The sequence below is a fragment of the Melanerpes formicivorus genome, unplaced genomic scaffold (assembly GCF_026170545.1).
Source record: "Melanerpes formicivorus ecotype bairdi unplaced genomic scaffold, bMelFor1.0.p_v2 SCAF_51, whole genome shotgun sequence".
Taxonomy (NCBI): Eukaryota; Metazoa; Chordata; class Aves; order Piciformes; family Picidae; genus Melanerpes; species Melanerpes formicivorus.
In genome coordinates this window covers 3,841,493-3,868,321 of record NW_027142403.1, presented here as the reverse complement: position 1 = coordinate 3,868,321, position 26,829 = coordinate 3,841,493, and the positions used below count along the sequence as shown (strand labels likewise).

The window sequence follows — 26,829 nt, the reverse complement described above, 5'->3', positions numbered from 1 at the left end:
TGAATGACAAAACTATGAGTTTAATGAGGACATCTCAGACTTCAATTTTATTCTTTTCTCTGACCTCCTCTCTGCCCCTCTCCTCCATTCCTACCCTCCCACTCCACCCCACCCCCAGCAAAAGGAATCTAAAATAGCAATCAAGAAAAATCTTGACGTGTGCCCAACACACTGGGCATTTTACTTGGCATCAAATATTTTTCAATCTGCTGAATTTAAAGCTGGGAGCACTGAGAAATATTTTTCTCCCAGATTAATGGACACAGATCAGCACTGTTTAATCAACCAATAAATAGAAAGAGCCTGAAATGAATCCATCACAGAACACCCACACTGAATGAACTATGACCACCTACAGAGTAGTGACAGGCACATACTTTCCTCTAACATGTCAGAAAACAGAAAGAGAACATAACAAATATAAAACCTATTTCCACAAAGCCTATTTCCACAGTGTACAGGGCTTTTTGTTATAAATCAGAAAGCACAGGGCTTTACTTAAAGTTTAGTTTTAGATATGAGGCAATTTTAGACCAGTCAGGGGAGGATGGAAGGCGGGGGAGGAGAAGGCAATAATAAATTTTCTGCTAACTTTGTTTTTCCTATAAGTAATTCTGATTTATTAGTGATGTATAACCCTGATGGGAGCACAAGGGGGGAAAGCAGGGATTTCTGTTCAGACCCAGAGACTCTCCTGACCTTGAGTGTGTCTCTGACTGTGGGCAATGCCAGATACATCAAATAAAAGTTGAGGGAGTCTCCCTTGTGGACACATAAGACAGATTCCCTCCAAATTCCATTGTGGATGTTGGTTTAATGGTAAGGAATGAACTTGTGTCACTGGGAGTCTTCTGGATAGCAAATGGATGTTTGATCTCCCTTAGCTTCTAGAGAAGAAAACAAACAAACAGACAAACAAAACCCTCAAAAAAAACCCCAAACCACACACACAACCCCCCCACCAAACCCAGAAAACAACCTAGTGGAAATGATTCCTTCTTTGGGTATCTATGCAAATGACTACATGTCTATTCTGATCTTGCTTGCTTTTTAATTACTTATTTCTTGTTCCCATACTATGAAGAGTTGCACCTTGCCTACTTTCTCTCAGAAAAACCAACACGTTCTGTTCTCTTCATTCTCTCCTCCTGTGAGGAACCTCCCATAGCAGCCATCATTTCTGTGAGCTTCTTTTATCTTTATTTTAGCCATATCCAGGCTCAAACCACAAGTTACATGTTCCAAAGAATTTGAAGTTTGTTTTCTGCCTCTTTTCAGTCGTTACTTTTTTGTTATTTTAGGGGCACTTGGAGGTGTGCTGCCTGGAAGAGTCCCACTCTTTCAATCAGCTTTAGTCTTTGTAAGAGTTCATTCTTTATGGTTTGGTCAGTATTAACTCCCTTATTAATTACTTCATAGAAGCAAAGTGAAATGTGAAGGTCAGAAGTCTCAGTAATAGTGAGTCAGCCTAGCAAACACAAATTTGTACATGCTCTTTATTTTGTACAAACAAAATTGCATTCCCCTTCAAAACATATGGCATTGCCTCCTGTATCATGAAGGTCTTGTCTGCCTTTAAAAATACTTCATGCTTTTAAAAGCATAAATAACCAAGCAAATGAGCATTCTTGGTGAATATATTAGTCAATAAATGTGACTAAAGGGAGCTTGTTAAATTGCCCAAATATCTTTGTGTTTATTTATGGGCATCCCTGGAGATGTTCAAGAAACACATGGACATTGGGACACAGTTTAATGGCCAAGGTGGTCTTAGGTCAACAGTTGGACTTGTTTTGCTTTTCCAAGCAAAACAGTTCTATGATTCTGTGTAATTTTATGCAGATGTGCAGATGACCATCTGAATAACTTGTGAGTGTACAAGTCCATGGGACCCAATGAGATACCCCCACGGGTACTGGGGGAACTGTTGGATGAGGTCACTAGACTGCTCTCTGTTGTATTCCAAAAGTCATGGCAGTCCAGGGAAGCCCCCACTGACTGGAAAAGGGGAAACATAACCCCCATTTTCCAAAAGGGAAAGAAGGATGATCCAGGGAAGTACAGGCCAGTCAGTCTCACCGCTGTGCCCAGTGAGACCACGGAGCAGACCTTCCTGGAGGCACTGCTGAGACAGAAGAATAACAAAGAGGTGATTGGTAAAGTCAACAGGGCTTGACCAAGGGCAAATCCCGCCTGACAAATCTGGTGTCCTTCTATGACAAGGTCAAAACATCAATAGACAAGAGGAGAGCAGCCAGTGTCATTTATCTGGACCCAAGCAAAGCCTTTCACACTGTCCCACACAGCATCCTGGTCTCCAAGCTGGTAAAATATGGGTTCAAAGTAAAATCAAGTATAAATAGGTAGTGACTGGGAAGCCTGTTATGGTGATGCCATGCTGCTGATGTAATACCAAAAGGAAAAACATGAAGAGCTGTGGAGTTCACATTTATCTTTCTATCTTGAGAGCATTAAGTGATTGTTCAGGCATCTTGGATGACCCTGTGGTTGTGTAAGGTCCGTACGTTGCAGGAAAGCAGATGAAAGGATTGCCATGCTGAACATCACCCCTTTGGCCGCGTAGTCTGTCAGCGCCTGCCGGCCTGCCTGCTCCTTTGTGCTGCAACAGAGATGAAAGTCAACATTGGATTAATCAATTAGGTTCTGCATTTGTGCCAGCTTATTATTAAAGAAGGGTTTATGCTCTCTCATCTTCTGGCAAAAAAAGAGTCTCCTATGCAGCTTATCATAGAGTGGTTTGGGTTGGAAGGGGCTTTAAAGATCATTGAGTTTCAATTCCCCTGCCATGGGCAGGGACACCTTCCACTGGACCAGGTTGCTCAAGGCCCTGTCCAACCTGGCCTTGAACACCCCCAAGGAGGGCACATCCACAACTTCCCTAGGCAACCAGTTCCAGTGTCTCATTGTAAAGAATTTATTTCTAATATCTAAACCTCCCCTCTTCCAGCTTAAAGCCATTCCCCCTCATCCTGTCACAATAAGACCTTGTAAAAAGTGCCTCTCCAGCTTTCTTGTAGACACCCTGGAGATTCTGGAAGGCCACTACAAGGTCTCCCCAGAGCCTTCTCTTCTCCAGTCTACACAGACCAACTCTTGCAGCCTGGATCCCCTCCAACAGTTCAATGTTTTTCTTGTGTTGGGAGTCTCAGAACTGAACACCCCACTCCATGTGGGGTCACATCTGAGCAGGGTAAGCAGTACTGCTCTGATGCAGGTGTGTTTGGGGTCTGTGAGCTGGTTGCTTCCACATTTATTTGCATCAAGTTCTGATCCATTTTGTGAATAACCTCACTGACATCAAGGTAACAGTTTGCAGACAAAGGTATACTCTTCAGTGTGAGCATGGTTGGCAGAGTTTGGCCTTTGGTGCTTTGATTCCTACAACAAAATGTTCTTATCGTCACGGGAGCTGACATGGTGTCACGAACAATCACAGCTTGAAAGTAGCTGCTGTCTCAGCTGGGAAATAAGTGTCTGTTTCTGGAACAGAGAGAGAGTTTTCCTGCTGTATGAAAAAAAGTTTCTCAGGTACTGCAGAAAGATTCTCAGATATGAACTATTTTCACAGATGGTTGTTGATTCTAGGGCTGGAAGCTGGTTCTGTCTTCTCTCCCTTCTTGCAGAAAGCGGAGGACGTTGCATCACAAAGTGCAGTCCAAACCCCAGATGGGCAGTGAGCAGGTGGTACATTGTTTGTCAGGCTATTTCAGATCATGGAAACCATTTGTCAGGTTTTAGATTTCTATTGCTAGCAGCATGTCTTTTAGTTATGAGAAAGTGAAGAGGTTATTTAAAACTTGCATGGCTCCTGTTTGCCTTTCAGAGCATGCCAAGTGGAATTTAAGGAGGAATGCTTAAAGATCATAGGCAGCTTCCCCTGGATCTGTTTTATGCAATTCTCATTTATTTCCAATGTGAAATAAATATGCTGAGAAAGAGCTGGCTCAGCAACTCAGTTTAGTGAGACATGCATAGATGCACTCAGGAATGGGTGTTTGGGGCCCAAGTATGATGAGCAAGAGGGACAGAGGCAATTAGTTCTGATTTCTTCATCCTCAGTTTATATCCACAGCCTGCTTGGATGTAGTGTGTGGCATGGGAGTATGGAGCTGGTGTGTGTACAAAAGGCAGTGTTGAGTTCTCAAACACAGAAGCTGTCCTACCAAAATGTAGCACAAGTGATTTGCCAGAGGAAGAGGGATATGGGGGGAAACAAGCCCATGATAATGCACAGGGGTAGCACTGAATTACAAAGACACCTTCTAAATTTTCAGGAGTATGGTGGAAGATGTAATGTTGTCCACTTCCTCTAGTGAAATATCATATCTGAAATTCCAAATTGTCTGTAGGACACAAGTGGTCATAACTTTCCACCTTCAACCACTCTTGATAGTAGCAATGATGTTCCAGTGAAAGTGGCAGTCATACTGGAGATGGCTGCTTGTTCTTCTTGTTCGTGATCCACATCAGAAGAATCATAAAGTTGTTTCAGTTGCAAAACACCTCTAAGACAGTTGAGTCCAATAGTCAACAAGATGGGTTCCAGTACCCCATGAGCAGAGGGCCCAGTCCAAGTGGAAAACATTAGGAGCCAAGCTGTGGGAGCAGCCGGTAGGTGCCCTGCTTGTCCCCACACTGCAGAGGGGGCAGGCTGGACAGAAATGCCTGGCTCACATCTAGGAGAGGAAGACACTTCTTCCCACTGTGCTCTGCAGGGAAAGGTGAGGAGTAACAAAAGAGTCAATCAGACTCAGTTTGTCCCTCAGAAAGACAGAAAGTAGCTCATGGGCACAACTCCTGGAGATCAGTGCCATACCTTTCCTAGTGTACAAGTAAGCCTGAAGTTTGGAGTTGCCACCTCCCTTGCTCATATCTCTTTTGAACCTGTGCTAGATTCTATGGTCCTGCTCTGGCAGGGGGGTTGGACTCGATGGTCTTTGGAGGTCCCTTGCAACCCTTAACATCCTATGAAAAGAGATCCCAGAAAAGCCAGCCACCTACTGTCCTCTGAGGCTGACTCAGCACCAGCTTAATGCTACAGCTAGCCTGTGGTAGAGGGCTGCCAGGAGTGGCATCCCTGCTCTTCCTCTGGCACCAACCACTCACCCTACATGGGATCCAGCACTCGTGTGGCCACAGTCCATTCAGCTGTTGATTTGATGGCTGTGGCTGTGAAGAGAAAGAAGCAAACAAGCTAGTTGAGCCTGAATTGTTCATGGCTTACCTCAGTTCAAGGGAGATTTTGAGAAGATTAGATATTCCTACCTGTGATGCTGCAGCTGGCAGCCAATGTGTAGCATTCCAGACAGACAAAGAAACATATTGCCTGAGAGATGTAATATTGTGCAGAGGATGGCAAAGCTGGGACTTTCCTTAGAATACATTTCAAATCTCAGTGCTCTAAAATGGTCATTTTTTTACAGCTGTATTTATTGCCAATCTTGAAATTGTATTGTTGTGACAGCCTTTCAGCTGCAGATTTTTAGCCCTATTTTTGAATGCAAAGATAGTTGGTGGATTTGAAAATTAGTAACCAAAACTCTGCTTTTTTTTTCTCATTAGATCCTTCAGATGATGAAGCTACTGAGAAAGCAAGTGGTAACAGGACAGGAAGACAAGATTCAAATTCCAAGACTGCTGTGACAAAGAAAAGGAAGAAGGTTAGTACATTTAGCAGTTGTGTGGAACACAGAGGTCATAATGCATAGGGAAAATCAGCTCCTTTCATTCAGTTAAGGGGCAGTTTCCTTCACTCTTTGTCTGACCTGGTTATGTCATAAGATTAAATTATTCTGCCTTATTTGAAAGGTATCAGGTTGCAGTATATTTCAATGATGTCTTCTCCCTTGCTTTGTGCGAGTTGAGATTCACCAACCTGTCTCCTTCAAACTGACTGCCTGGGTCGTGCTACCAAGTGTCCTCCCTTATAATCTTTTCCTTGCTCATGCCAGATCTTGAAAGCTATATTTAAATGTTGTGCAACATCTCTACCTAAGCATCTTCCCAGTGCAATGTTCAAATGAAGAAGAATTTAGTTCCACATGGACTGATGTTTTCATAGCCTTTCACTATGAAAAGCTTCCTTTAAAACCAGTAGGAACTGTGCTATTCAGCATTACACAGAGTATGCCAAGGAGAAGGCAGCAAAGTCTTTGACAGAGTGCATCACCCCAACTTGAGCAAAAACAAAGAGTTGTCTAGAGGTCAGATATTTTTTAAAAGCCTCTTGTGTAAAGGTAAATTTCTTCTGCCTTCCTGATCCATACAGGAGAATTGCCTGAATGGCTCTCAGTGGGCTAAAATGCCATTGAAATCTCTCTCTCCTTGACGTTATGGATATTAATTTCCACCCCAAGGTCAATGGTAAACTCACTGTGTGATCCCTAGGCAGTTGCCCAAGTGAAAAGCATTTGCTACGCTTTTGGGTGTCTTTCCAAGGAGACCAAAGGTGACATGAGGCAAATAACTGAACTGGTTCCACATTTAGATTTGGAGAGAGAGAAGTGAGCAATACAAGAGAAAGCTATATTGCTCTGTGCTTGGTCTACCATGGGGTCAGATGCTGAGGACTCCAACACACTGAGGATGCTTGTGGAGCTACTTTTAATCACCATTATCTTTATCTACACCTTTAGAACTAATCTAAGACTGTTTGGAGGAGTTGCTTTGCTCTTCCTATGAGAACAGGAGAAAGACTAGCCAAAAGTTATCCTGCCAAGGTAGACTGGGACTGTTCAGATTCAACAAAACACCTGCCATGGCACTTTTTGTCATAGAAAGAATATCAGCCTGCATTTTGGAATTGAGCAATTTGATGTTTTAACCATGAAACCCAAGGAGGCAGTGTTTTAGACTCATAGAATCTTAGAATGGTAGGGGCTGGAAGGGGCCTCCAGAGATCATTGAGTCCAACCCTCCTGCCAAAGTAGGATCACCTAGGGCAGGCCACACAGGAATATGTCTAGATGGGTTTTCAAAGTCTCCAGAGGAGGAGACCCCCACAACCCCTCTGGGCAGCCTGCTCCAGGGTTCCTGTGTCCTCACAGCCCTGAAGTTTTTCCTCATGTTGAGGGGGAACTTCAGTGTTCCAGTTTGTGTCCATTGCCCCTTGTCCTATCACTGGGCACCACTGAAAAGAGATTGGCCCCTTCTTCATGACACCCACCCTTAAGGTATTTGTAAACACTGATCAGATCACCTCTCAGGCTGAACAGCCCCAGGTCTCTCAGGCTTTTGTCATCAGACAAATGTTCCAGTTCCTTCATCATCCTTGTAGCCCTCCATTGGACACTCTGTAGTATATCCCTTTATGGGAATGTAAAGCCATGGATGTGTTACTGCATGCAGATGTGTTACTGCATGCAGATGTGTTACATGCAGCCAAGAGGGCCAATGGCATCCTGGCCTGCAGCAGGAACATTGTGGCCAGCAGGAGCAGGGAGGTTATTCTGCCCCTGTACTCTGCACTGGTTAGGCCACACCTCGAGTACTGTGTCCAGTTCTGGGCCCCTCAGTTTAGGAAGGAGGTTGACTTGCTGGAACGAGTCCAGAGAAGGGCAACAAAGCTGGGGAGGGGATTGGAGCACAGCCCTGTGAAGAGAGGCTGAGGGAGCTGGGGTTGCTTAGCCTGGAGAAGAGGAGACTCAGGGGGTGACCTTATCACTCTCTACAACTACCTGAAGGGAGGTTGTAGACAGGCGGATGATGGTCTCTTCTCCCAGGCAGCCAGCACCAGAACAAGAGGACACAGTCTCAAGCTGCGCCAGGGGAGGTTCAGGTTGGATGTTAGGAAAAAGTTCTATACAGAGAGAGTGATTGCCCATTGGAATGGGCTGCCCGGGGAGGTGGTGGAGTCACCATCACTGGAGGTGTTTAGGAGGAGACTTGATGGGGTGCTTGGTGCCATGGGTTAGCTGTTTGGGTGGGTTGGATTGGTTGATGGGTTGGACACGATGATCTTGAAGGTCTCTTCCAACCTGGTTTGGTTTATTCTAAATAAAGGTTTGTGGGGTTTTTTTATTCATGTTTTTAAGAGCAAAACATTTGCAAAATCAGATGTATTTATGGTCAACTAATACTGTTCTGTTTCTGAAGCACATAACAATAACCCATTTTACACATCCCTGCCTTATTAGGATAGGATAGGATAGGATGGGATGGGATGGGATGGGATGGGATAGGATAGGATAGGGTAGGGTAGGGTAGGGTAGGGTAGGGTAGGATAGGATAGGATAGGATAGGATAGGATAGGATAGGATAGGATAGGATAGGATAGGATAGGGTAGGATAGGATAGGATAGGATAGGATAGGATAGGATAGGATAGGATAGGATAGGATAGGATAGGATAGGATAGGATAGGATAGGATAGACCAGGTTGGAAGAGACCTTCAAGATATTCTGCAGTGGACCTGGCACCTTAAAGCCAGTCAGCAGACAACCAAATAGAATTAAGAACATACATGCTTCTAGTTTACTGGATGTCCTCAGGCTTACCATAAAATGAAGAATTTGCCTCCCATCTGAATGGCACATGGATGTGTTTACTTTGTCACAGACTCCAAAAGTCAAGAGTACATGGCTGACCTAGAATGTAAACTTTCACACACAGGCAGGAATGTTTTCATTCTGTGTTTGAATTTCCAGTAACTTGGCAACATGTAAAGAAAAGAAAAAAAATAATAATTCTTAGAAATATAATACAGGAACTATTTTATGTACTGTCTGTGATTAACAAACAAGGAATTTATGACATTTTGCTTCATAAATCAACGGTCTCGGCACAAATTTCCTGTTTGCTTCGTTTGAAGAGCTACCATGCAGAAATAGTTGAACAAAAGAGAGCCCAAAGGAGCCATGTTAAAAAAAACCAACATAGTAGATTGTCTGCTCTGTGTATTGCAGAAGAAGAACATGCAAGTGGCTTTTTCTTGAGGGTGGCACACACAGAACTATTGCAGTGAGCAGGTAGGTGACATTTGGGTAAAGGTCAGAAGTTCAGTCTAGATCAGATAACTAAGTATTTCAGACTGCAGATCATCAAAGATAAGCAGTTTTTACAGCCATTCACCACCTCAAAGCTTCTCTTTTTCTTATGGCACTGTTTTTAATGTCTGCATAAAATGGAATTCTTATTGCTGGGTTAATAGTATACTATGCCTAAATATGTCGTCTCAGAGGAAGCAAAGCTTTGACCACAAGCCTGCATTCAACAAGTCCAAGTGCCGGGTGCTGCACTTTGGCCACAGCAATCCCATGCAGAGCTACAGGCTGGGGTCAGAGTGGCTGGAGAGCTCCCAGACAGAGAGGGACCTGGGGGTGCTGATCAACAGCTGCCTGAATATGAGCCAGCAGTGTGCCCAGGTGGCCAAGAGGGCCAATGGCATCCTGGCCTGCATTAGGAATAGTGTGGCCAGCAGGAGCAGGGAAGTCATTGTGCCCCTGGACTCTGCTTTGGTTAGGCCGCACCTTGAGTCCTGTGTCCAGTTCTGGGCCCCTCAGTTTAAGAAGGACATTGAAACACTTGAATGTGTCCAGAGAAGGGCAACAAGGCTGGGGAGAGACCTTGAGCACAGCCCTATGAGGAGAGGCTGAGGGAGCTGGGATTGTTTAGCCTGGAGAAGAGGAGACTCAGGGGTGACCTCATTGCCCTCTACAACTACCTGAGGGGTGGTTGTGGCCGGGAAGGGGTTGGTCTCTTCTCCCAGGCAACCAGCACCAGAACAAGAGGACACAGTCTCAAACTGCACCAGGGGAGGTTTAGACTCGAGGTGAGGAGAAAGTTCTTCACCGAGCGAGTCGTTCGTCATTGGAATGTGCTGCCCAGGGAGGTGGTGGAGTCACCGTTCCTGGAGGCGTTCAAGAGGGGATTGGACGTGGCACTTGGTGCCATGGTCTAGTCATGGGGTCTGTGTTGATAGGTTGGACTCGATGATCCTCGAGGTCCTTTCCAACCTAAGTGATACTGTGATACTGTGATACTGTGATACTGTGATACTGTGATACTGTGTACTTCTGTTAGTGTTGGGAAAAAAAGTGTTACATACTACCTTCAGCAAAGAAGCCATGGCTTTTGGTGCTACTCTTAAACATGTGAATGAAGGGTTATCAGTGAGAAACCTTTGTTTCTCTTGGAGACAGTGTTTCATCTCCAGGGCACAGTTGTTTGGTTTTGTGGTGTTTTTTCTACACAAGATAATGAGTTTTGCAGATTTATGTAAAAACAGGTCACAATGTGTATGAAGAGAGAAATGAGCCCAAAGTGATTGAGTGGTATTTTTTGATAGGATAGGGATAGGGAACCTATGCTCTAGGACAGAGAGCCATCACACCCTGCTGGAGGAAAAAGATTTGGATTGGCTCTTTTCTGACTTTGCTTGGTAGTATCCCTTGAGTAACTGAATACAAAGACATGTTCTCACTTGAATCAGAGTCAGGAGACAGAAACAAACCAAAACAAACCCAAAAAGCTTATGTTAGCCCTGGAACAGTTTTGTTAGTTGAAGTGAGTTTCTACTTGCAGTCATTGCCTTGATTTCTACTGAAGGTAATACCTCTTTTTACCTGAGAAAATTCACAGGGACAGGTCTCTCTGGTTGAGACAGTGTATGGTCCATATCACAGCTTCTCATGGGCAACTATTGATCCAGGCTCTGTTACAGCTATAGAATCATAAAATGGCTTGAGTTGGAAGGGGCCTTAAAGATCATTTAGTTTAAACTCCCCTGCCATGGGTAGAGACACCTCCCACTCCCACTAGACCAGGTTCCTGCAAGCCTCATCCAGCCTGGTCTTAAGCACTTCCAGGAGTGAGGTGTCCACAACTTCTCTGTGCAACCTGTTTAGCCCTACTTGAAGAGTGCTTGGCTAGATGTAGGCAGTCACCAGCCAAATCTTCTCTGGTAGTTCCTAAGTATCATCTAAATCCTCATCCAGATTCAGGGCCACTTCTGTACTTCACTGCTGCTTTTTGCAAGTGCAGTAGCTGTGGTTGCACCGTGGCACAGAAAGCAGAAGCGAGCAATAGGTCAGTTTTTGTGTGTTGAGCATGGTGGTATTCTGGGGTTTACAGCTAAGTTAGCCACAGGAGTGGGGAGAAAAAGGGAAATGTAGACATAAGATGAACAATTAAACTTCACAGAATGCTTTTGAAAAGGATATGAGAGTGGGCATGGAAAATCACAAATGAGATGGATACAATCATATCCTGGGCTGCATCAGGAGAAATGTGGCTAGCAGTTCGAGGGAGGTGATCCTCCCCCTCTACTCAGCCCTGGTGAGACCCTACCTGGAGTACTGCCTCCAGTTCTGGAGCTCCTATTACAAGAGGGACGTGGAGGTGCTGGAGCGTGTCCAGAGAAGGGCCAGGAGGATGATCAGAGGGCTGGAGCACCTCTCCTATGAGGACAGACTGAAGGAGTTGGGGCTGTTCAGTCTGCAGAAGAGAAGGCTCCCAGGTGACCTAATTGTGGCCTTCCAGTATCTGAAGGGGGCCTACAGGAAGGCTGGGGAAGGACTTCTGAGGATCTCAGGTAGTGATAAGACTAGGGGGAATGGAATGAAGCTGGAGGTGGGGAGATTCAGGCTGGAGGTGAGGAGGAGGTTCTTCCCCATGAGAGTGGTGAAGCCCTGGAATGGGTTGTCCAGGGAGGCCCCGTCCCTGGGGGTGTTTAAGACCAGGCTGGATGAGGCTCTGGGCAGCCTGATGTAGTGTGGGGTGTCCCTGCCCATGGCAGGGGGCTTGGAACTAGATGATCCTTGTGCTCCCTTCCAACCCTGAATGATACTATGATACTATGATATAGTACCTGCTAGTGTCCTCCTGTTAAGGAGAGGTAGTGCAAGGAGAGCTCAGAGAAGCTCAGATACTCTGAACTTCTGTTAGCTTTCCTTTAGCACTCTTGGCCCTGTTGAAGCTGCTTTACAAGGAAACAAAGGAGCAGCTTCTCTGGCTTTTGGCTGGGCTCCCTTCCTGCTGATACTTTTCTTCCAGGCTTTCCCCAGGGAGCAGTGGTGGATTTGCTGTTCCTGAGCTTTTAATGCTCCATGTGATGAGACTTCGCTGTGGTTTCTCACAGGAGCAGATTTTTCCAGCCAAATGCATCCTAGTATCAAGGACCTTCTTCCTGCAGCTCTGCCTATTTTCCCATTGCTGTCCATCAAGTCACATAGTAAACATTAAAGCCCATCTATGTAGATTAATTTACATTTGCATGAAGTGGGAATCCCTAAGGCAAAAGAAAAGAGAATTGCTGTGCTCAAAACAAGGAAAGCCTGTGCCTCACTTCCTGTTTTGGACAATTTTAGGTGGCTAAGGACAAATCCTGACTCTGGCTTGTGTGAACAGTGACTCTAGTACAAATACACTAATTCAGTCTCCTCATCCAGCCACAGAAGAGGGTTGATGATAGCAACATGTTGAATGTTATTCTGAATGCACCATGTATTTTTCTTGTGTGTATTTGACCATGCCCGCAGTGAGGAGGCAAAGCAGGAATGGGGTAGAACAAATCCAAAACATGTTTTCCTCGATTGTGCATACAAATGTAAAAGGAAATCCAAAACAGGATTGTTTCCAGTTATGCTCACCCAGTTCTGGGGTATCTTTTGCTGTCTGGATACTCACCTTAGGCACAGTTATGTTAGAGCAGTGTTGGCAAAGCTTAGAAAAACAATCACTCACAATAATAGAGATTAAAAATACAAAGGTTCTGAGAAGTTTGGTTCATGTTTTCCTGATGATTGTTTTTTTTTAATGTGGCAATCTTGCTTTTCACCATTCCATGGAACTGAGGCTACAACCTGTATGTTTCAACTCCCTGTGCTTTTATTCCCCTCTTGGTTACAACGGCGTAGATCTCAGTTCCAAATTTACTCCATATATCTGTAAGAATTTGGTCCATAGAGATGAGGAAGTGTGGTGGGGTTTGTTGGCTGGTTGGGTTGGTTTTCCCTAACCCAGCATTGTTTAGCCTGGAGAAGAGGAGGCTCAGGGGAGACCTTATTACTGCCTACAACTACCTGAAGGGGGGTTGTAGCCAGGAGGGGGTTGGCCTCTTCTCCCAGGCAACCAGCACCAGAACAAGAGGACACAGTCCTCCTGCACAGTTCCCCTGCACCAGGGGAAGTTTAAGCTGGAGGTGAGGAGAAATTTCTTCCCAGAGAGTTGTTAGCCATTGGAATGTGCTGCCCAGGGAGGTGGTGGAGTCACCATCCCTGGAGGGATTCAGAAGGGGCTTGGATGTGGCACTTGGTGCCATGGTTTCGTCATGAGGTCTGTGGTGACAGGTTGGACTTGATGATCTTAGAGGTCTCTTCCAGCCTTGGTGATTCTGTGATTATATGTTCTGTGTCCCCTCTTAGCTCCACTTGGTGACTTTATTTTTGTGTTTTGTAATTTCCCCATATATCTGATGTTGTGTCTTTTTTTTTCTTCTTAACCTATTTAATTATGATTTTGAAATATTTGTTTTTCAGCCTACAGAGTGTTTTCTAAGTCAGCCTGAAGAAAAACAAGAAAGCACTGTAAAGGCAAAGAGGAGAAAGAAGGTATGACTGTCCTAGAGTGTTTGGGGACTGGACAGTGGGTGTATGTGCTATTGCAAGAATAGGAATTGGGAACAACCCTGTCATGATGAGAAGTAGTATGGTCATAAAATTGCAGCCTCTTTTAGAGACAAATAGGAATTCCTGCTTTTTATTTTACTTCACTCAAAATACCCATTCCCAGCCTGAAGCTGGTGAGGGGTCTGGAGCATAAGCCCTATGAGGAGAGGCTGAGGGAGCTGGGGTTGTTTAGCCTGGAGAAGAGGAGGCTCAGGGAAGACCTTATTAGCGTCTACAACTACCTGAAGGGAGATTGTAGCCAGGTGGGGTTTGGTCTCTTCTCCCAGGAAACCAGTGGCAGAACAAGAGGACACAGCCTCAAGCTGCGCCAGGGGAGGTTTAGCCTGGATGTGAGGAGAAAGTTCTTCCCAGAGAGAGTAATTGGCCATTGGAATGTGCTGCCCAGGGAGGTGGTGGAGTCCCCGTCCCTGGAGGTGTTCAAAAAAGGGCTGGATGTAGCACTTGGAGCTATGGTTTAGTTGTCATGAGGTGTTAGGTATTAGATAATAGGTTGGACTTGATGATCTCTGAGATCTTTTCCAACCTGGTTGATTCTGTGATTCTGCAATCGTGTCCATACTCTGTTCAGGGGTTGCCTATGTCTGCTCCCTCTGCTCATTGTACATACTCATGTCTACATACTCTGCTCAAGGCTTGTATGTGTCTACACCCCCCTTGCAAGTGTGGCACACCAGGAAAACGTAAGTGCATCAAAGAAAGATGGAATTTCAGTTGCTGCAGAATCTGCCCCATTTCAGCAGTGTGGTCAGGCTCCAGCTGCTGTTAGGTCTTTTGAGCCAAGACTTGTCCTCGTTTGCTCTTCTTCTCATAGCATAAGTATATAAATAAATATTCTGTATTGTCCCTCTGGCTGTGCTCCATCCTCACCCTCATCAGCAAACAGGCTGCAATCAAGATGGAAATTATATGGCACCAGGCAAGTTAATTGGTGTTTGAGTCAGACTGTAAATTGTTGGCTCCTCACGAGGCTGAGAGGTGGCCTTTCTGTATTATGTCAGGCTTCTTAATCATCCAGGGAATGGGAAGAGGGAAGAGTGGGATTGTGCTTTAAATGGAGCTCTGACAGAAGTGACTATGGTTCTCGTTCCACTGCTGCCAAAGCAAAAGCATCCCATGGCAGAGATTGCTGAACCAGACTTAGCACAAAGACCCCCATTCTCAGGCAAACAATAGGCACTTGGCTGCATCTTCTACTTCCATGGGGCTAGGCCACTAAGATGACCTACACAGCCTGTCAAAAAATCCACCAGGAAATATTTATCAGGTTGATCTGTGAGTTCCAGACAAAATGCCCTCTCCAATAATAAGGAACAGGGAGAAAAAACCCCTTTGCTTTTTAAGCATCTGGAACAAATTCCCTGCACAGGGAACATTTTCCCACAGCTTTGCTTCAAGAGAATTTGCTCAGGTGTCCTTGCTCTTGCTTTTACACAATTTCTTGTTAATACTAGGCTTCTCCCCTCCAGAGTGCCATAATTTTCCTGAAGAAACCAATTGGCCCAAGGAATGATGTAATGGTCCTGTGGAGTGGTGCCTTGTGCTGAATTACCATGTAAAATGAACCTGATCGTTCTGTCTTGCTGTCTGCTAAACCAGGGGTGCCTACTTAGCCTTTGCTGTGGGGCAGAGTGCCTCCAGCAGCCACTGTATGGCTCTGCCCTGCCCTCTTCTGCTGCTGTTACAAGAGTATTTGGGAGATATTAGGCAAGAGGGAGAGATGGAGTGGTGAGGAATGGAGAATGATCTGTGCTCTCCATTAAATTCCTGCTGTAGCTCTGTTAAATTTCTACTGATTAGGTTGACCGTGAGCCAGCAATGTGCTCTTGTGGCCAAGAAGGCCAATGCCATTCTGGGGTGTACTAGAAGGGGTGTGGTCAGTAGGTCAAGAGAGGTTCTTCTCCCGCCCTGCTCTGCCCTGGTGAGGCCACATGTGGAATATTGTGTCCAGTTCTGGGCCCCTCAGTTCAAGCTTGAGTGATTCTGGTGTAGAGCCACAAAAATGCTTAAGTGAGTAGAACAACTTCCATCTGAGGAGAGACTGAGGGAGCTGGGGCTCTTTATCTTAGAGAAGAGGAGACTGAGGGGTGACCTCATCAATGTTTATAAATATGTGAAGGGTGAGTGCCAAGAGGATGGAGCCAGGCTCTTCTCGGTGATGCCCAATAACAGGACAAGGACAAGGACAAGGGGCAGTGGGTGGAAGCTGAGGTACAGGAAGGTCCATGGAAGCAGGAAGAAAATTTTTCACTGTGAGGGTGACAGACCACTGGAACAGGCTGCTCAGGGGAGTTGTGAAGTCTCCCTCTCTGGAGATATTGAAGACCCCCCTGTATGCATTCTTGTGTGAGCTGGTATAGGTGGTTCTGCTCTGCAGGGAAGTTGGATTAGATAATCTGTTAAGGTCCCTTCCAGCCCCTAACATTCTGTGATTCTGTGATTAAGCCAACATAACTGTATAAAGGAACAAAGCACAAAATCTATAGAAGTGTCATACTTAACCCATTTTACTTCTTTTTTTTAGAAGAAAATTTCTGATATCCTGGAAAAATCCACTCCAAAGCCTGGTGTCCCTGCGGATCTACAAAACCTGCTGAGGCAATATTTTAGTGACAACCGCTCAGTGATTGAAAAAGAGGAATTAAAGCTGCCAGGTAAGCTAGCCTGGATTTAGTAGACATTTCTTGTGATACTGTTGAGTTCTTTCTTTGCTGGGCCTCTCAGTTTAGGAAAGATGTTGACTTGCTGGAATGTGTCCAGAGATAGGGCAACAAAGCTGGGGAGGGATTTGGAGCACAGCTCTGTGAGGAGAGGCTGAGGGAGCTGGGGTTGCTTAGCCTGGAGAAGAGGAGGCTCAGGAGAGGCCTTACTGCTCTCCACAACTACCTGAAGGGAGGTTGTAGGCAGGTGGGGGCTGGTTTCTTCTCCCAGGCAACCAGCACCAGAACAAGAGGACACAGTCTCAAGCTGTACCAGGGGAGGTTTAGACTGGATGTTAGGAAGAAATTCTTCATGGAGAGAGTGATTGCCCATTGGAATGTGCTGCCTGGGGAGGTGGTGGAATCACCATCACTGGAGGTGTTTAGGAAGAGACTTGATGGGGTGCTTGGTGCCATGGTTTAGTTGATTAGGTGGTGTTGGATGATAGGTTGAATGCGATGATCTTGAAGGTCTCTTCCAACCTGGTCTGGTCTGGTCTGGTCTATTCTATTCTATTCCATTCCATTCCATTCCATTCCATTCCATTCCATTCCATTCCATTCCATTCCATTCCATTCCATTCCATTCCATTCCATTCCACTGAAACAATTTTTGACAAAGGTCATGAGTTGTACTTTGTTAGGAAAATGTTTCCTTATGGTGTGTGTTACTTGGGTGGGTCAGGGGAGATGTTTGTTTCTTTGGGGTAAATGTGACTTTCCTTGCAGTTACGGGAATTAAAAGAAACCTTGTTTAAATGTGTCCTTTTGTTGTAAAGTTTGAATTTGAGGTGGGTCTGTGAAGACAGAGTGTTCCAGCACTGTAGGAGTGCGTTGTTCCATCAGGCAAAGGACCTTTCAACACTGGCAAACTTTCAGATCATCTCATTTTCATCACCTTTTTAAAAACTTAGGCTTTCCATGTAGGCAGTAAAGGACTTTCAGAGGACCTGTTAGGACTTGCTCTTTCTTCATTGCCCCTATATGGATCTTAAATGGCCTGTCTGCCACAGTGCTTTGAAGACTGAGTAGTTAACACAGTGAGCAGGTGAAAGATGGGCAGTCAGTAGGAAATGAAGGGCAAGGAAGGTGCTAAAACACAGTGTGGGTGTTGCCATTAGTTGTCCATATAGTTAGGTAGGTTGCCACAAAAAGCTTCTTGTTCATGGGATGTACATTGAGCCTTGTTTGACAAGTGGCAGTTTGTTGACGATGGATTTAAATAGACTTGTGATTTCATCAGTGTAATTAGTGGTTATGCTGCAGAGATGAATGCTCCTTTTGCTCTTAAAAATGACCAAAACTATTTGTTCCTTTGTGTTTTCAGATTCTTGCTTTTTGCCAGCCAATGATCTCACCCACAGTTTTTCTTCATACCTGAAGGAAAGTGAGTTAAAATGTTGCATGGGATGAAAGCTGTACACAGTTTTTAACCTGTAGCATCAAACATTTTTAATTATGAAATATTAATAATTGTCAGAGTTTGTTTCCTTTTTGTTTTTTAGGACAGGCCTTCCTTGCACTTTTGGGCCCTTCTTTACTTTATGACTTTTTTGTATCAAAATGGTTTTTTATATCAAAATGTTTTAGGGTTTGCTTTTAATTGCTAGGGATTGTTGGTAATTTATCGTGGCTTCATAGGTATAGGCTTCAGTCTGGAGAAGAGAAGGCTCCGAGGTGACCTAATTGTAGCCTTCCTGTATCTGAAGGGGGCCTACAGGAAGGCTGGGGAAGGACTTTTCAGGATCTTAAGTAGTGACAGGACTAGGGGGAATGGAATGAAGCTGGAGGTGGGGAAATTTAGGCTGGATGTGAGGAGGAGGTTCTTCACTATGAGAGTGGTGAAGCCCTGGAATGGGTTGTCCAGGGAGGTGGTCGAGGCCCCGTCCCTGGAGGTGTTTAAGACCAGGCTGGGGGAGGCTCTGGCCAGGCTAATCTAGTGTGGGGTGTCCCTGCCCATGGCAGGGGGGTTGGAACTAGATGATCCTTGTGGTCCCTTCCAAACCTGAATGATACTATGATATTATGGTAGGTATTATCTAACAGTAAAAATTGTGCAGTTGTCTGCTGACATGAGCCAGGAGAGTTTTTCTTCTCTTATATTTATATAAAGCTTCTGGTCTGGTAAATGTTTCTTTGCAGTTGGTTCTCTTTGATACAAATTGCCATATGTGGCAAATCAAGACACTGGGCTTGTCACCTTACAAACTGTTGACTTTTGATGCTTATCTGATTTGTTCAGTCATGTGATATTTCTGTATTTTATTTATTTGGGGCATTTTCTGTTCCAGTTTCTCAGCCATGACTAAATGTAAAACTGTTGCCAGCGATCCAGGCCTCACAAGAGTCAGCATTTGTGTTCTTGCTGCTGGCCACCATTCATCATGCACTCTTATACTTTAAATTGGTGGCATGTAGTACTTTCTCTGAGTGTGTACATGGGGTGTTCTGTGTTTCCTTTCATTGCAGTCTGTCCTAAGTGGGCAAAACTCCGTAAGAGCCATGAGGAGAAGAAGTCAGTGGTCATGCTGGTTATCTGCAGTTCTGCCCTTCGTTCCTTGGAACTCATCAAGTATGTTGAGCTTGGCAGGCAGTCAGAGGTCTTGCCTTGGAACCACAGACACAAAGCAAAGCTGGGACACTGTCCCCTGACAGCCAGCAAATGCACCGACTCAAACCGATGCAGTATTCCTCATCTCTTTAAGCCGTGGGAGTGGGGTGCTTGGTTTTAGAGTGAGGTAGTTCTGTGGAAGTGTTCTTCTTTAAAAACAAAACAACAAAAAAATATGCTCCAAATTCTGGGGAAATGTGCAACATGTTACACAAGGAGCAGAGTAAACCCATGGAGTGTTAATGTCCACCACTAGAAACCATGACTTTGCACCAAAAGCAACGAGGACACGGTGTTCCAGGGCTTCAAGTGCCAACATGTGCATCTGGCCTGACTGCCTCCAAGTCTGTTCCATATTCTCAGCTGGCTCATGCTGCCAGAGCTGTCATGCAGAGATGACAATTCTCAGAGGTCCCTGTCCTCTTTTTTCACCCTTCTATATCTTCTTCCTTCTTGTTCCACAAGTCCTGATGACTTTGAATTAGTGTGTATCTCACAATTGTCCTGGTTATCTTTGATGTCTTGAGCTCATTTCCTGTGATTATCTTCCAGTGAAACATGAGATAGAGAGCTGGAAAATTTAACTCTGTGCCACAGATAGAAGCATATGTATGGCAAATGTGCCAGAACAAGTCAGGTTTTCCAACAAATGCCTTTGGATTAACTGGCATTGGGACAATCTCTGCAGGAGACTGTGGCAGCCTAGGTTTTCCCAGGAGCTAGGCTGCAAAAAGAGCCTGTGAAATGTAGACTGGTCCACAAGGATCTTTCTTTTGGTGCACCCACACACACATGTTCATTCATGGCACCTTGCCAGGCTGGAGAGATGGGTCCGTGCCCACTTAAAGAAGTTCAACAAAACAAAGTGCAAGGTCCTGCACATAGGTAGGGGCAGTCCCAAGCATGAATACAGGCTGGGTGACAAGTGGATTGAGAGCAGCCCTGCAGAGAAGGACATAGGGATGCTGGTGCTGGCACTTGATGTGAACCAGAAAAGTGTGCTGGCAGCCCAAAATGCCAACAGTGTCCTTGGCTGCACCAAAAGAAGCATGTCCAGCAGGTCATAGAAGGTGATTTTGCCCCTCTGCTCCTGTGAGACCTCACCTGTAGTACTGCATCCAGCTCTGGAGCCTGCAATGTGAGAAGGACATGGATCTGTTGCAGATGGTCCAGAGGAGGGCCACAAAGATAATCAGAGGGCTGGAACACCTCTCCTACAAGGACAGGCTGAGGGAGTTGGGGCTGTCAATCCTGGAGAAAAGAAGGCTCTGAGGAGACCTTACAGCAGCCTCCCAGTACCTGAAGGGAGCCTACAAGAAAGCTGGAGAGGGACATTGTGTAAGGACCTCTAGTGATAAGACAAGGGGCAATGGAGCAGGGTAGATTTTGATTAGACATGAGGAAGAAGTGCTTTTCTGTGGGGGTGGTGAGACAAAGAAGTGTGTTGCCCAGAGAAGCTGTGGCTGCTTCATTTCTGGATGTGTTGAAGACTGGGCTGGAGGAGGCTTTAAGCAACCTGGTCCAGTAGGAGGTGTCCCTAGGGGTTTGGAGCTAGATGATCTTTAAGGTCCCTTCCAACCTAAGCCATTGTGGGATTCTATGATTCTGTGCCTGCATCTCAGTGAGTGAGATATTTTTTAATTAGAATTTGAGCTGTTAGCTGTGAAAGCACAGGCTGTAATTATTAGATATTATCTGAAAAGCTATCTAAACAATATTGCCCCCTACTGATCTCTTCTGTTGTGTTTGTCCAGTTGTTGATCACTGTTGTTCAAGTAGGAAACTAGAACGTACATAGTGTTCAAAGTACAAGCAGGGGTCACTGGGGGGACTGTGTGTCTCAAGCACATTGAGAAATGCCAGTTAGTTTGACTTTTCTCCTGTGTGGTCTTAATCCCAGCCCTGATGTATTTCCTTTTCCATTTTTTTTTATTGCTAGGTCAATGACAGCATTTAAAGGAGACTGCAGAGTTCTCAAGCTGTTTGCAAAGCACATAAAGGTAAGAGAGCTGCAAAAGTACCTTGATTAGAACAACTATACAACTAATTAGTCTCCTACCATTTTCTTTCTACAGCATTTATCAATAGTGCCTTCTATACAGTGCTCATACAATGTTCCTTTCTGTAGATAATGCTTCCTTTGGTAACCAGTTAGAATGGGAGAGGAGAGGAGAGGAGAGGAGAGGAGAGGAGAGGAGAGGAGAGGAGAGGAGAGGAGAGGAGAGGAGAGGAGAGGAGAGGAGAGGAGAGGAGAGGAGAGGAGAGGAGAGGAGAGGAGAGGAGAGGAGAGGAGAGGAGAGGAGAGGAGAGGAGAGGAGAGGAGAGGAGAGGAGAGGAGAGGAGAGGAGAGGAGAGGAGAGGAGAGGGAGGGGAGGGGAGGGGAGGGGAGGGGAGGGGAGGGGAGGGGAGGGGAGGGGAGGGGAGGGGAGGGGAGGGGAGGGGAGGGGAGGGGAGGGGAGGGGAGGGGAGGGGAGGGGAGGGGAGGGGAGGGGGAGACCTTCAAGATCATCATATCCAACCTATCATCCAACACCACCCAACCTACTAAACCATGCAACCAAGCACCCCATCAAGTCTCCTCCTGAACACCTCCAGCGATGGCGACTTCACCACCTCCCCGGGCAGCCCATTCCAATGGGCAATCACTCTCTCTGTGTAAAACTTCCTCCTGAAGTTGTTAAGTTTGAGGAATCTAGCCATCTCCAGTAGTTCTGGCGAGATCCTGTACAGAATGTAGATGCTTATGCAAGTGCCAGATGCTTTTTGCCTGTTCTAATAGTAGGCTCACACCCATAGGTTTGTAGAAGCCAACTGTATTGCCACCACCTTCGCATTCTGCCAGTTGGATGCCTGGACACTCAACGTCCATACCTGTTGGACAGCACAAAGTATGGGGCTGTTGGAAGCAATGAGTGGACATTTGATTGTTGATATAAATACTGCCAAACACACACGTCACGTGCTTTATTTTACTTTTTTCCCCAAGTGTCTCTATCCTAAAGGAGTTTAGAGCTAATTCAACTCTGTCAGTACCCCAGACGTTTCTGAGGAATTTTGTTTCGATGCTGCAAGAACCATACTGTTCTCACATCCAAAAATAGTTGGTGCAGTAGCAGATTTTCAAAGTTGAAAATGACTGAGCCTCTGGAGAAGTGTGATGCCAAGCTGGCTGTTACATTTCTTTAACTTTCTCCCAGATACATCAGTGTGACAGCTTGAAAGATGAAAAGCATTTCTTACTTGATGGTAATCTAGAAAGAGACACTATGAGATGTTGAATTTGTCTCCAGCCCTTCAAGAAGAAATCTTTTTTCAGGATCATGGGTTTGCTATGGTTTGTCTTTCCTTTTTCACATTAGATAAAAGAACAGATGGCTATGTTGGAGAAAGGCGTGTTCCACATCGGGGTTGGAACTCCCGGGAGAGTGAAAGCACTAGTGGAGCAAGGTAGGAGAACAAGGAGGGATTTCTATGTAGGCATCTTATACTTGGTCTCATGAGAAGCACAACTTCTGTTGTTTCTGAAGTGTTTAGGTTGACACAGATCTGTGGATTTGAGTGCTAAATTGTGCGGTTCTGTTTCTCCACTTCTATGATGTCAGTCAAAATGAGATCAAAATTCTAGTAGTTGATTTCATGATCACTTTAGGCTGGCATAAATCAGAGAAAGGCTGAGCAATCAGGGACACCTCCCACTAGATCAGGCTGCCCACAGCCACAGCAAGTCTGATCTTGAATGTCTCCAGGGATGGGGCCCCAACCACATCCCTGGGCAACCTCTTCCAGTATTTCACCACTCCCATTGTAAAGAACTTCCTCCTTACATCCAACCTAAATCCACCCTGCTCCAGTTTCTAACCATTGCCCCTCATCCTATCACTACAAGCCCTTCTAAACAGTTCCTCCCCAGCCTTCCTGTAGGTCCCAGTCATACTCAGATATTGAGTTATATCTATAAGGTCTCCTGGGAGCCTTCTCTTTTCCAGGCTGAACAGCCCCAATTCGTTCAGCCTGTCTTCGTAGGAGAGGTGCTCCAGTGTTCTGATTATCTTTGCAGCACTCCTCTGGACCTGCTCCAGCAGGTCCATGTCTCTCTTGTGTTGTGGGCCCTAGAACTGGACACAGTACTCCAGGTGAGGTCTCACCAGAGCAGAGTGGCAGAATCACCTCCACAAGATGACCTTTGAGGGTCCTTTCCAACCCAATGCAATCTGTGAATCTGTAATACTTTCCCCTCACAGTCACTGCCTGCTTATTCCCCCTTCCTGCTTCTTGTGCTAGCCCAAGAGTCTGTCTGGCAGCTCAGTGAACTGATCCCAATTAGAACTGATCCCAATTAAAACAAAGCCAGCATGCACATGAAATCAGGTAAGGAGGAGGCAGAGGTGGGGGACTTCCTCTTTTGGCAGGACTACTGATTTATGCTGACTTAAAAGTGATTGAAAAACCACGGTGTAAGATATAAAGCTCCAGAAAACCAAACACTGCAAGGAAATCAAAAGGAAATGATGGCAGAAGTCATTGTATCATATGTCACTCTCAGCTCAGTGTAAACTTCTGTGAAGAGTGAGCAAAAGATCTGCTTCATGATTTGATTTTATTCCTGCAATGAAATTAATTATCCTTTTAGATCTCTCTTTCTCCCCCCTAATTTTGAATACTTTTACTTACTCAGTATTACAAAGAAAAACAAACCATGAAATGACAAGATGGTAAGGTGACTCTGTTCCTCTTTCTAGGCAGCTTATGGCAGAGATGCAAAATGCCTCATCTTATCCTCAGGTCTAGTTCTTGTTTGACATCTTAGCATTGCAGTGCTGAATCACTAGAGAATGGAGAGGAATCAAAACCGATATGAAAAGCTGTAAGCATCTTGTAGAAGATCAGAGAAAAATAGGGGAACAGCTGGAGAGCCAGTTCAGAAAGGACATTTCCCTTCTGACACCCTTTATTTAGAGGATAAAGGAGTTCTTCAGCAGCACCACTGACCTGACTCTCATTCACTTAGCACCCAGTCCTGTGAATTGCTAAACACTGTCAGCTCCCGTTAACAGGAGGTTTCAGGCTAGAGTCCTTGTGACTTAGCAGCTCATCATTAGCTGTGGAAATTCAGCTGCTGTGGTTTGATCAAGAGGAATCTTGAGGAATTATTTTCTGGCAGGATGTTAGCTCTTGACAAGACTGGCAACAGTAGTTGTTCTGCTTTTCTGTTTATCTTTCCAAAAAAGCATAGGATTATGTGGTTAGGGGAGTTTGCAGTGTCAGTGCATTGATTTTTCCAACAGCCAATGGAGTACTGAAGTGAAGGTAAGTTACCTAGGAAACAGCAAAAGATGTAAAAGCTAAAAAAAACCCAAACATTTTGATAAGCACATGTCATGTTACCTTGGTAGTAACATTTCTGTTGCCTTTTTAGATGCCCTGTGCTTGAACTCCACAAAATACATGATTCTGGATTGGAACTGGAGAGATCAGAAACTAAGGAGAATGATGGATATCCCTGAGGTATTGTATGAGCACCTGTGTACATTAGATCCTCTGTATTCATTGCTTTTGAGTCTAGTGCCCAGATCTTGGTCAGTAAGGTTTTATATCTGTAAAGCTGACTTCAGTGGTCTGAAAACACAAAGTAAGTCAACATTTGACTGGTAAATCTGTACTCTCAGGCCTCAAAAGTGCCTCCTGAGGAAAACTTTTCCATTTTTGTTGCCAGTCACAGCTGTGACATCTATGGTTGTGCTGTGAATTGTTCTTGTTTATTCTAGATGGTTGCTCTACCTCTTTTCAGGAAATTCTGTCAGTGAGAGGACTTTTTGTCCTCCAAAACTAAATAAAGCTTTGGAGAAGGATTTATTTGTTTCCATCTCAGAGCAAGACAACTTCATGGGAGTAAATTTACAGACAGTGCTCCTTTTTTTTGCATAGAGTCTCCAGGGGGAAAGAGCTTAATTTTTGCATATATCATAGTATCATAGTATCAGTCAGGGTTGGAAGGGACCACAAGGATCATCTAGTTCCAACCCCCCTGCCATGGGCAGGGACACCCCACACTACATCAGGCTGGCCACAGCCTCATCCAGCCTGGGCTTAAACACCTCCAGGGACAGGGCCTCAACCACCTCCCTGGACAACCCATTCCAGGGTTTCACCACTCTCATGGGGAAGAACCTCCTCCTCACCTCCAGCCTGAATCTCCCCACCTCCAGCTTCATTCCATTCCCCCTAGTCCTATCACTACCTGAGATCCTCAGAAGTCCTTCCCCAGCCTTCCTGTAGGCCCCCTTCAGATACTGGAAGGCCACAATTAGGTCACCTCAGAGCCTTCTCTTCTCCAGACTGAACAGCCCCAACTCCCTCAGTCTGTCCTCATAGGAGAGGTGCTCCAGCCCTCTGCTCATCCTCCTGGCCCTTCTCTGGACACCTTCCAGCACCTCCAGATCCCTCTTGTAATAGGGGCTCCAGAACTGGAGGCAGTACTCCAGGTGGGGTCTCACCAGGGCTGAGTAGAGGGGGAGGATCACCTCCCTCAACCTGCTGGCCACACTTCTCCTGATGCAGCCCAGGATCTGATTGGCTTTGCGGGCTGCAAGTGCACACTGAGAGCTCCTATTGAGCTTTTTGTCCACCAGCACCCCCAAGTCTCTGTCCTCAGGGCTGCTTTCCAGCCATTTACTGCCCAGCTTTGCTTTTTGAGGCAAGGAGGCTCCCTCTTGTGGTCAATACAAAAGGCAGGTTTGTATTTATCTTGTGTATTTTGGTATGGTGCTTGCAGTGATCTGCAGGTTTTTTGAAGCACAGAGAACATGAATTCATAGACTTATCAGTACAGCATTTATTCCTGCACAGAGTGGCGGCACAGAAGGATAAACCCTAAGAGAAAACCTGCAAGTTGTTTGTAAGGGGGAAGAGGGAGCTGTAAAGAAACCCAGTGCTAACCATGGTGATAGAGACTGATGTGTTCCTGCTGAAATATGTAGTCAATGTTTACTCTTTAATACACTTGTCTTTTATCCTTAGATAAGCAATGAGCCACGGCCATATCTGTGTTACAAACCAAAGTACATTCAAGCAGCACATGTAAGCCTGACCTTTGTGCTCGCTTTTATTCAGGTGTCTCTGACCCACACAATGTTGTGGCTGTTGCAGTGCAGAGCTGCCCTGGACTCGGATACTCTGGAAAGTCCCAGAGGGATTTTGCAGTCCAGGAAGGAGCTCTTGCTGAGGCATGCTTTATCAGCTACTTACCAGGGACAACTCGTCTGCAGCCACATCAGATGGGGCTTCAAGAGCTGTGATTGTGCTTTAGGATTGCAGAACAGATGCTAGATATTTTACAAAATGGAAACATTCTAGGGCTCAGGAGCTTGTAGGGGAGCCCCTTATTTAATGTCTAATCCTACAGTAAAGTGCCTGAGTAAATAAATAAATAATAGTATTTAGCCAAAGCATTATCAGTAACTTTGGATGCTTTCTGTGAATTTGTTTTCTTCAGATAAAGAAAGAAACAATTGACCTACTGGAGATGAGCATTATAAAGCTGTGCAGAGAGGGGTCTGTGAAGCTGGGACTCTTTTAATGGTTTTTACCAAGAAGGGAATCATTTGCAGCTGCATTTCACTGTTATTATGTATGCATTTGACAAATGATATTAATACAGAAAGGATGCACATTGCAACTTTTTTTTTCCCCCTGAGTTTCCTTTTAATAGTAAACAAGAAGTTGTCTTTGTAGTTTCAATGTGATTTTTATTGCAGGAACCATGTGATCCTGAAATTAGACTTACCTTGCATTTGCCTGCTAGATTTACTACCATATGTTATTTGTGAGGCTTTGAAAGGGAATAAACTTGGCTGTGAAAGTCTTTGTACAATTCAAT

At 45.2% G+C, this 26,829-nt stretch overlaps 1 protein-coding gene across 1 annotated transcript in view; it reads left to right on the top strand.

Annotated features, from left to right (window-relative positions):
- The window catches only part of CMSS1 (cms1 ribosomal small subunit homolog), a 234,937-nt gene extending 208,133 nt beyond the window's left edge, over positions 1-26,804 (top strand). Inside the window, exons 2-10 of the mRNA XM_068160583.1 lie at positions 5,584-5,681; positions 13,497-13,568; positions 16,168-16,297; positions 17,670-17,729; positions 18,812-18,914; positions 20,893-20,953; positions 22,313-22,400; positions 24,370-24,458; positions 26,446-26,804. Coding sequence (XP_068016684.1) covers positions 5,584-5,681; positions 13,497-13,568; positions 16,168-16,297; positions 17,670-17,729; positions 18,812-18,914; positions 20,893-20,953; positions 22,313-22,400; positions 24,370-24,458; positions 26,446-26,529 — 785 coding nt within the window. The 3' untranslated portion in view covers positions 26,530-26,804. The remainder of the gene's footprint in view (positions 1-5,583; positions 5,682-13,496; positions 13,569-16,167; positions 16,298-17,669; positions 17,730-18,811; positions 18,915-20,892; positions 20,954-22,312; positions 22,401-24,369; positions 24,459-26,445) is intronic.
- The last annotated feature ends 25 nt before the right edge of the window (positions 26,805-26,829 follow it).